The 10,738-nt window shown below is 46.8% G+C and overlaps 3 protein-coding genes across 3 annotated transcripts; 2 read left to right on the top strand and 1 right to left on the bottom strand.

The window, feature by feature from the left end:
• LOC117888392 (histone H2B 8-like) lies at window positions 1–7,590 on the top strand (the record flags this gene model as incomplete). The annotated part of the gene is given in 2 exon segments (XM_034791720.1): window positions 1–344; window positions 6,966–7,590. A coding segment is annotated over 1 exon segment (336 nt), but the record flags the coding sequence as incomplete, so codon positions are not given.
• LOC117888390 (histone H2A.J-like) lies at window positions 3,886–6,213 on the bottom strand. The gene has a single exon (XM_034791718.1). The coding sequence runs from the start codon at window positions 6,172–6,174 to the stop codon at window positions 5,785–5,787; it is 390 nt and encodes a 129-aa protein (XP_034647609.1). The 5' UTR covers window positions 6,175–6,213; the 3' UTR covers window positions 3,886–5,784.
• On the top strand, window positions 6,549–6,991 carry LOC117888391 (histone H2B 8). The gene has a single exon (XM_034791719.1). It carries the CDS (start codon window positions 6,577–6,579, stop codon window positions 6,955–6,957), a length of 381 nt encoding a protein of 126 aa, XP_034647610.1. The 5' UTR covers window positions 6,549–6,576; the 3' UTR covers window positions 6,958–6,991.
• Window positions 7,591–10,738: the final 3,148 nt, after the last annotated feature.

Raw genomic sequence — 10,738 nt, 5'->3', positions numbered from 1 at the left:
AAGAAAGCGGTGACCAAGACCCAGAAGAAGGGGGATAAGAAGCGCCGCAAGACCCGCAAGGAGAGTTACTCCATTTATGTCTACAAGGTGCTGAAGCAGGTTCACCCCGACACCGGCATCTCTTCCAAGGCCATGGGCATCATGAACTCCTTCGTCAATGACATCTTCGAGCGCATCGCTGGGGAGGCGTCTCGCCTGGCGCATTACAACAAGCGCTCCACCATCACCTCCCGGGAGATCCAGACCGCCGTGCGCCTGCTGCTGCCCGGGGAGCTGGCCAAACACGCCGTGTCCGAGGGCACCAAGGCCGTGACCAAGTACACCAGCTCCAAGTAATCTCTCTGGTCCCCAAGAGATGTCAACGATGAACACAAAGGTTCTTTTAAGAGCCACCCACTTTCTCCATGAGAGAACTGAGTCACGGCCACTAATAGAACTAAGAAAAAAATGATCTTTTTGTAAGGGTATTAACTTGTACAGAATACTTAAATCCCATATTCAAGAGGTTTACATGAGAAACTAACTTGTGTAGAAAATATCAATGTTAGGGCTTGATATCTAAAGGGAAAAATAAGCGCTTACCTACAATTACTGATTTCAGAATACAAAAATGTCACATTCAGATCTAGTGAGGAACAGTATCTGAACACTGTTCATGCAATAGAACATCAATTTTTCTAAAATACTTTAATTTCCCCCCAATAATCTTTAACATCTCTGCACCTAAAACGAGATTCTTTCTGAAAACAGGCGGGACTGTAGTTCATTGCTGTAAAAGAAATGGCACCAAAATCCTTCAGAAAGGGACTGGGGAAGGAGAGGCCTGCAGACTGGATTTCTCTAATTAGAAAATAAATGTTAATTTTTAAAATCACCATTTAGGGACTGGGGAAAGGCATCTATTCTTGTTAGTGATATCAGTGTCTTCAATGAAAGATAATATAGTCACTGTTTTACACTTAGTTGTTTGCTTTTTATCTAGAGCTTCCCCTTCACCCCCCAAGTTTTATAACTGCAAGAAAATTGTATTTGGAGTAAAATAACCTCATGTTAGGCTGTGATACACACTCGCTATCAGCTTTGAATCCATTAGAATAAATATTCCTATATTCTTCATTTCCACCAAGATTTAACAAAGGAAAAACATTGTGAAATAACCTGAAGCTGCTTTTTATAGACAAGTCAAATTACAAATTGGTATTCGATCTTTGCAGAGACGTGAGAGAAGGGTATGTTATAAGGGTCATGTACATTTCTAGCTTTTTAACAACATTTCCACCTTTAGCAGAAGTTGCAATCTCCTTACAACTATAAGAGACACTGAGGATTTTCTGTCCTTTCCAGTTCTGACATGGAGTGGTATTTTAATTTTCTAGTTTAATATATTAATTTAACCCCCAGCACATGGAAGTTAAATGGTTGACGTCTAGGGTAACCGATAGCAACTGAGAAAACGGGACAGGGGGTGTAATAGGCGCCTATATAAGAAAAGGTCCCCCAAAACGAGACTGTCCCTTTAAAAACGGGACGTCTGGTCTGGTCACCCTATTGATGTGGGAGTCGCTTGCACCGAGGCAGTCCAAGGGTCTGGGGTGTAGCTAAAACAGTCTTTGATTCAGCCATGGGAGTGGGGAGGAGACGTTTGCAAATATCCTAGTGTTTAGGGTGCTCATAAGTGTGAATTAGGGGGGGCACTCCCCACCGTTGGGCTGCGGATGTAAAAGCTGTATTTCAAGGGGCGTCGTGGGAGGTTTTCCCCCTGCAAAGTTTAGGGCAGGGCAGACGTCAGGACCTGAATTGCCAGGACGTGGCAGAAAGAACAAAGTGTCCCATTTGCCCGGCCATGGAGTGGATCCATTTGTGCTCCGTCACCTCTCCAGCCCCAAACCTTTGTGACACTTTCTGGTGGAAAAATAACCGATTTCCAAACTCCCAAAGGGACCTTTTGAATCTCTTCCGAGTTAAGGCAGGGGAATATGCAGTCCTGCCGCCTCTGTTACCTAACGGAGCCAAACATTAGGGTGACCAGATAGCAAGTGTGAAAAATCGGGACAGGGGGTGGGAGGTAATAGGCGCCTATAGAAGAAAAAGCCCCAAATATCGGGACTGTCCCTATAAAATAGGGACATCTGGTCACCCTACCAAACATGCAGGGACCTACTGACAATTAAAGGAAAAACACACACACACCCCCTAACTTTGCGGCCTGCCTTAGCTCAGAGATCCCTGAAATGATTCGCAGCCCATGAACTCAACGCGGGGTGGTAAAATGTAATTCCTAAATGCAAAATTACTTCTCTTCCCCGCCACTTTTGCGCATGCTCTGGGGCAGATAAGGCGCCAAATTTAACTATGTGAATTTAAAATTAAGGACTTTATGCTGATTGGCCAGTGGAGCAAGAGGTCTCATTGGTGGAAGCGGAGAAGCGACGCCTTTATAGGGCTTGGGAGGAAAAAGGGAGTTAAAGTACAGGTAAGTGGTTCTTCTGCCCGTCTTGTTCCCTCTCAGTTTTCCCTCTGGTCGGGAAGGGGCACAGCAAAATTCGGAGGGAGTCCGGATTATTATCTGATATTTAGGATATTTGCGAGCCTGCTTGCTTGCCCCACACGGGGGTGGGGTATGAAGCTCATCTCAGGGCTAATTAGGGTTGTCAACCTGCCAGGTTTGGCCTGGAGTCTCCAGGAATCGGGATCGATCTCCTGGTGAGTATTGAAAGCAATCTGGGAGATTTTAATAGACTATTTTAAGAAAATGACATTGTCATGTTGGGGGGAAAAAAATCTCCTGGAATAGCTTCAGTCAGAATTGGCAAGTCTAGGGCTAACGCACAAAGAAACTCGGAGTGTGCTCAGGGTTTTCCTGGCAAATGTGATCCGGAGTGCAGTGATCAACAGAGAACATGCTAAGAAAAACACCCTGAAGGCCATGGATATGGTGTATACATTGAAACATCAAGGTCGCACCTTCCCTGGGTTTGGGGGGGTTGAACCCTCAGCCACACCCACAAAGTAGATAGCCCATCTAAAAGCCCTTCCCTGTCTGCAGGCAAAGAACTGGATTTGTTCCAATCCAAAGTTATGTAAATAACAGAGTTAAGGTAAAAACCGTGCTGAAGTTGTCTCAGAACCCAAGTAACACATCACAAAGTTTAGGTTCTGAGTGGGGTTTTCTGCAGTGCCTTTGTACTTGCTGCCCTGACTCATTTCTCCATGGGCTGCTTTGGTTTTTCCCTTTGTATTCATCCCCTCCACAAAAATCCCATGCCTTGTAAATGGAAGCAGAGTAAAATTAAACATGCTTTCCATAACACGCCTAAACTACACGCTTTGCCAAACCCTATTATACAGCTCCTCTTACTTCTGTTAAAAACAAAAATGGGGAAAAAATCTGTATTTCTCAAAATGTAGTCCCCTCTTTAACTGTGACCACCCAGAATGACAGTAGCAAGAACATACTGGGTCAGACTATGGTCCATTTTGTTCGATAGCCTATTACCTGACAGTGGTCCATACCAGAGCTTCAGGAGGAAGTGTACAGAACAGGGCAATCACGGTGTAATCTACCCTGGCTTCCGTTCCTGGTAGTCAAAAAGTTAGGGTCACATGGAGCCACTAGTGCAGGGGTTCTCCCAACAAACTTTTTGGCGGCCACAGAGTACGGCCACCAACTCTTACTGGTGGCCACGCTGACCATTTTTCCTAAAATATTTAATTAACTTCAGAAACAAAAACAAATACATATGCACATACACATGTGCAAAACATTGTCATTTATTCCTGTAGGGTTTTTGTTAGACTCAGTCATACAATTGTACATTATTTTTCTCTATTCTTCACCGGCCCTAAACAGAATAGAAAGACAAATAAGGCATTCTGCATGTTCTTGTCTTTTGTTGTTGTTTCTTTTGCTTTTTTTGGTTGCTTTTTAAAAAAGACTAGCTAGCTAGTAAGTCTGCGGCTGTCAAAAGTGATATCTGCATGTTTGTTAATATCACTTTTCACAGCAGAAAATTTATCCAGTCCTGGGACAAATTAAGCCCTGGGTGCGGAGATGGGCAGGGAGGCGGTGGGGCCCAGGGACCATGGCCGGGATGGTGAGCCTGGGGCCGCAGCCTGGAACCAGAGCCTGCCATCACGTGGATGGAGCCTGAGGCCCTGCAGCTGAAGTCTCCCCCCCTAGTAAAGTGGGGAATTCACCAGCTGCCAGCACCTCCAGCATTTGTGTCTTCAGAGGGGGGCAGCCTGGGAGACGGGCCCCTGCTTTGCCCCCTCCCCAATCACAGCCCAGGAGGCTGTGGCCACAAAAATAGCCCTTGGTGGCCACATTTGAGAAATGCTGCACTAACAGGCCTGTCCTCCCTGAATGTATCCAGTTCTTTTCCGACCCCCAAGTTATGCTTTTGAGCAGAACAACATCCCATGGCACTGAATTAGCTGTGTGAAAAATACTTCCTCTTATTTGTATTAAACCTGCGGAATATTAATTTCCTTGGGTGGACTCTGGTTTTTGTATTGTGTACCTCTCTTCCTGCTGTGTTCTTGGAAATCTCTCACCATACACACCCCCCATTTACTTGTAATGGAACACATCTAATCTAGGGTAGATAGTACAGTATCTGCAATTGTGTTCTCATTTTCTTTGCTAGTGGATAGTTCCAGGTTCTAGCATAAGAGTTTAGGATCAGATTTCTACATCTAATATAACCATATGAGGAGTGAATGGTCTGTGTCCACACAGTAAACTTCCTATCATGTAGACATGATTGCAAATCTTTTAGATTGCATTCAGTGGCTAGACCCTCTTTCTGCATAGTAGCATAATTTTTCTCCCCAGTGATAAACCCAGGGAGCTCAATCTATTTACCTTAATAAAGACAAGGTTAAGAGGTGATTTGATCAGTCTGAAAGTAGCAACAAGTGGAACAACTAATTGAGAAAGTTGCTGACCTGACAATTATCCCTAGTAATTAGTTATCTTGACTGTATCAAGACCCCTCCCAGCTAACTTGCCTACAACTGACAAAAATGCATAAAATCCAGTAAAACACAAAAAGTAACATGCCAACTAGCCAGGTAAACTTGCAACAAATTAATTCAAATATCTTGCCATGCTGAGACCCACAGCTATTGTGAATTACACCTTCCCTTTAGCAGGTAGCCTTGGTCCAGGCCTTAAAACACACAGCTTAAGTCCCAGATGCCTGGTTCCTTTCCCAGCTTGACTATATTTTGTGTGTGGTTTTAGGAAAGACGCTTAGGCCAGTGTTTTCAGGTTGTGATGTTTATAAGCACCTCTGCACAGGGATCCCAGATGAAAATAAAACTGCACAGCAGAGCAAAAAAAAGGTTTAACCCAAAGCAAACCAGGCACCGCCTTTAGGGAGTTTGAAATGTTTTACTCCTGTGGGTGGGATGGTTTGAAAACTCTAAGATGGACCGGGTAAAGGAATCACAGCAGCTGCAACCACTCACCCACGTGTGGGGCTCTGAGATCGGATTAGTGCAAGACCAGGACAGGGTGTAACAAAAAGTGTGCGCTGGGAAAGAGGGAGAGAAAAAAGATGAACAGCCAACTTTTTCCCTAGCCCATTGTGTGCAGAGCTGGAATCTGATTAGTGCAAGACCAAGACAGAGGCTCAGAAAAAGTTTATGATGTGTGGATAAAAGGACAACAGGCAATATTTCATTTTCCCCACCTCCCCTTGACGTGGCAATTCCAAGCCCTTTCTGAAATTGTGGGTGGCTCTTAAAAGAGCCTTTGGTTTTGGGAGTTGGCAACAGCGCTCACTTGCCCTTGGCTTTGTGGCTCTCGGTTTTCTTGGGCAGCAGCACCGCCTGGATGTTGGGCAGGACGCCCCCCTGCGCGATGGTGACTCCCCCGAGCAGCTTGTTCAGCTCCTCGTCGTTGCGCACGGCCAGCTGCAAGTGCCGGGGGATGATGCGGGTTTTCTTGTTGTCGCGGGCGGCGTTACCAGCCAGCTCCAGGATCTCAGCGGTCAGATACTCCATCACCGCGGCCAGGTACACCGGGGCGCCCGCTCCCACTCGCTCCGCGTAGTTCCCCTTGCGCAGCAGCCGGTGCACACGCCCGACTGGGAACTGCAGCCCAGCCCGAGAAGAGCGAGACTTGGCCTTAGCCCGCACTTTCCCGCCTTGCTTCCCACGACCAGACATGACTGGGATCCCCTCGTACCTAAGCACCGTCACTGCAGCAACACAATAACACTACAAGAAAAAGTCAATGCTGCCGGCCTTTTATTCCCTCATGGGGATGGGGCGAGCGGCTTCTCATTGGCTGCCTCATGCTTCTGTTCCAAAGCGCCCAATGGGAAAGCCGCTTCGCAACCTCGCCAATCGGGAAAGAAAGAGGCGGCTGCCGTCCAATAGGAGCGCATCAATTGGAGGAAGGTTATTTGCATATGAAGTGACAACACAAAAGACAGCCCAACATGTAAGCAGCCAATAGGAAGGTGGGAATTAGGCTACCCTCATTTGCATAGGGGCGCTATAAATACAGGACTCGCCACCAGGCAGATTATTGCGTTCCTGTTCCGCGTTGTGTTATTAGTGAGCGAGATGCCTGAGCCGGCGAAATCTGCTCCCGCGCCCAAGAAGGGCTCTAAGAAAGCGGTGACCAAGACCCAGAAGAAGGGGGATAAGAAGCGCCGCAAGACCCGCAAGGAGAGTTACTCCATTTATGTCTACAAGGTGCTGAAGCAGGTTCACCCCGACACCGGCATCTCTTCCAAGGCCATGGGCATCATGAACTCCTTCGTCAATGACATCTTCGAGCGCATCGCTGGGGAGGCGTCTCGCCTGGCGCATTACAACAAGCGCTCCACCATCACCTCCCGGGAGATCCAGACCGCCGTGCGCCTGCTGCTGCCTGGGGAGCTGGCCAAACACGCCGTGTCCGAGGGCACCAAGGCAGTGACCAAGTACACCAGCTCCAAGTAATCTCTCTGGTCCCCAAGAGATGTCAATTTAAAAACCCCAAAGGCTCTTTTAAGAGCCACTCACTGTCTCCATGAGAGAGCTGCAGACACTACATGAGTTGCTTCTCCCAAGGCAGCTCCCAGCAAATGGGGCTTTTTGGTTACTTAATTGCGCATTTATTTCTTTAACTCGCTACTTGTTTGGGGGCTGGCTGGGTAGGTGTTGTTCTTAGTTCCTTTAATTGCCCATTTATTTCTATTCAGTAGCCTGGTGCTTTGCTGTAAGTGGCTTTGTCAGGGAAGTGTGGGATTTTTTTTGCCTTGCTGATTGGCGGGGGGTGGCTGGCCTTGGTTTGCCCCTGCTGTGAAAAGGTAGTGGGGTTTTATTAAAATCTTGTAGACATGGGGAGCTTCTACTGTTCCAGTCACCGTCAATGGCTTCTGTAGGATTTAATGATCAGATAGTACCGGATTTTCCTAGACCTTTTATTGTAAAAACAAACTAAGTGCTTATTAAAATCACATTTAAAACCGAATATAATTTGACAGTAGCTTTAAAAGACACAGGTTGCAAAGACAACAAGGAGTCTGGTGGTACCTTAAAGACTAACAGATTTATTTGGGCATAAGCTTTCGTGGGTAAAAACCTCACTTCTTCGGCTGCATAGAGTGAAAGTTACAGATGCAGGCATTAGATACTGACACATGGAGAGCAGGGAGTTACTTCGCAAGTGGAGAACCAGTGTTGACAGGGCCAATTCAATCAGGGTGGATGTAGTCCACTCCCAATAATAGATGAATGACTCCTTGTTTTTGTAGATACAGGCTACCCCCTGATACTTGACAGGTTGCAAAGAGTGTCTGTACACCTGGGTTTAGTGCTTACATTAGTTAAAAACGAACTTTGTATTTGTGAAGTCAGATGATATCTAATCCCCACTAACCCACAGTCTGCAACAGGATTCTGACCCCCAGAAACCTCTCCATGTCAAGTTGCCAAAATCCCCCCAAAAAACCACGTTCGCTGCCAATTTCCCACCCCGGGAAGGGGCGATGGGAACTCAGGCGAGACTTGAATCTCTAGTCATTGAAATCTCCACTTGCAACAAGGGGGTGTTTTTTTGGGGGGGAGATCCAAGTTAAAGGGGGTCTAGGGTTAGTTTTCTTGAGGTCTGGGTCAGTCTCACTTCACAGCGAGCTGCTGGGTTTGCAAACATTAACACATGCCGCCGGGGGGACGGGACACTGAGCTCCCTCGCTTTGCTACAGTCCTGCAGGGACCCCTGTCCGTAGGGGGGGCCCCACTATTACTTGGGGAGGTGTTTCACCACCTTGCGGCTCCTATGCCGGCAGTCTAAGGTCAAGGCCGGCTATGATTGGACGCGGTGCGATCCGCTCTGTCTCTCATTGGTCGGAAAGGAAACATGTTGGGGGGGGGATTACCTTTTTTCCTCCTCCATTTTCTCTCTGACCCGATTCCATCAATGCGGTTTGTAGCCAGTCAGCTGTAAACCGGGACCCACGTTGAGGGCTGTCAAATGAGGCCTTTCTCCCTTCAGTAGCCACTGATAAGGACACCCTGGCTTGGCTTGGTTGGCTGGATTGTATGTGCCCAATCAATCAAGTGTTGTTACAAGGCTAGTTTTAGCTGGTATATTTTTGCTACTTTTATTTTTATTTGGGTGGGGGAAGGGAAGTAAAGGTTGTTAAAAAAATGAAGTACTAAAAACCCCGTGAAGTGCTTCAGGGCAACGTTCAGGGTATCGCCAGGCCTAAGATCTGCCTTTTAGCCCCTTCACATTGGGCTTGAAATCCTAAATCGGCCCCCAGATGTAGAAGAACAAGGGAGTGCCGAGCGTTGTCCCGGAGCATGATGTGATCTGGGATACGGCGTTGTGCACAGACCGGGCTAAGATAAGTGTGCACGTGGGGCCTGGGTTGGGGGTGTACACAGATATCAGGAAAAACAATGAGGAGTGCTTGTGGCACCTTAGAGACTAACCCGTTTATTTGGGCACAAGCTTTCGTGGGCTAAAACCCACTGCAGTGGGTTTTTGCTGATACAGACTAACACGGCTACCACTCTGAAACGGCTCTCGGGGTTACACATTGTACCGCTTCGGGGGGCCCTGAACCTTCAGCCCACTGCAAAAAAAAAACAATGACCCAAAAAAGGGGTCTTGAAGGCTGGCTCACTGCCAAAAGCGCTGGCTTTATTTAGCAAAAAGGACATATTAAATGTCTTTTAAATATTCACTCTTCTAAATGCTTTCAGTTACTTGCAGTGTTAACCCAAGTGTGTTGGATGCAATAATGTAGCTCCTCCTGGTGTGGAATAGCAAATAATACATGTTGTTTCCTGGAGAGTTCTTTTAAACGGACACAATTCAGCCCAATAGTTTGAAATTGGCAACCTCCCCTCAATTTTCACTGGTTCTGCAGTCGCAACACGTGAAACGTTTATTTCAGTGTTTTGCACTCACCCTTTTAGCTGCATTGATGATGGTTCTCTAAGGCAGTGGTCTCCAAACTTTTTTGATCGCACACCCCTATCAATAAAAAAATGTTGAGCACGCACCCCCTGCCGCGCCAGCTCTACCATTTTTGCCGAAGTAAAAAAATATATATATAAAAGCCGCTCGGATTGCTGAAGCCCAAAACAAACAAACAAAAAATCGCTCCTCCTGCCGCGCACCCCCTGGATTGCGTGCACCCCACTTTGGAGACCACTGCTCTAAGGAGTGACTAGCCCAGTGGCTCTCCACCTTTCCAGACCATTGTATCCCTTTCAGGAGTCTGATTTCTCTAGTGTACCCCCAAGTTTCACCTCACTTAAAAACTGCCTGCTTACAAAATCAGACATAAAAATACAAAAAATGTCACAGCCACACTATTACTGAAAAATGGCTGACTCTCATTTTACCATATAATTATGAAATAAATCAATCAATCAGAATATCAATATTGTACTTACATTTCAGTGTATAGAAAATATAGATCAGTATAAACAAGCCATTGTCTGTATGGAATTTTAGTTTGTATCGACTTCGCTAGTGCATTTTCTGTAGCCTGTTGTAAAATTAGGCAAATATCTAGATGCGTTGATGTGCCCTCTGGGTACCCCCAGAGAAACACAAACCCCTGGTTGAGAACCACTGCACTAGAGAGTGTCATCGCTACTGTGTTAAGGTCTCTGCTAACACCCTTTACCCGATACTGTTACAATACGGAAAAACGGGGCTGTCAACTCTCATCATTTTGTCATCAGTCTCACGATCATTATTAAAAAGAACGAGGGGTCTTTGTGCCACCTGAGAGACTTGCAAATTTATTTGAGCATAAGCTTTCGTGGGCTAAAGCTGATGAAGTGGGCTGTAGCCCACGAAAGCTTATGCTCAAATAAATTTGTTAGTCTCTAACAGGGCCTTAGAGACCAGGGCCGGCTCCAGCATTTCTGCCGCCCCAAGCAAAAAAAAAAAAAAGCCACGATTGGCGGCGGCAGTTCAGCGGCAGGTCCTTCGCTCCTAGAGGGGGTGAGGGACCTGCCGCCCCCGAATTGCCGCAGGTGCCGCCCCCTCCCTTGGCCACCCCAAGCACCTGCTTGTTAAGCTGGTGCCCGGAGCCGGCTCTGGTCTCTGAGGTGCCACAAGTCCTCCTGTTCTTTTTGCTGATCCAGACTAGCACGGCTGCCACTCTGACACGATCATTATTGTTTTCCTGAGAGCCCCAGCTCCTGGAATCAAGTGAACAAGGGGATGATTTCCTTCTTAAAGCAAACCTAAAGTGTCTAGCCCTGGTGGAGA

Source organism: Trachemys scripta, chromosome 16, assembly GCF_013100865.1.
Source record: "Trachemys scripta elegans isolate TJP31775 chromosome 16, CAS_Tse_1.0, whole genome shotgun sequence".
Classification (NCBI taxonomy): Eukaryota; Metazoa; Chordata; order Testudines; family Emydidae; genus Trachemys; species Trachemys scripta.
The sequence above is the reverse complement of the archived record's forward strand: the minus strand, read 5'-3'. Positions and strand labels throughout refer to the sequence as shown.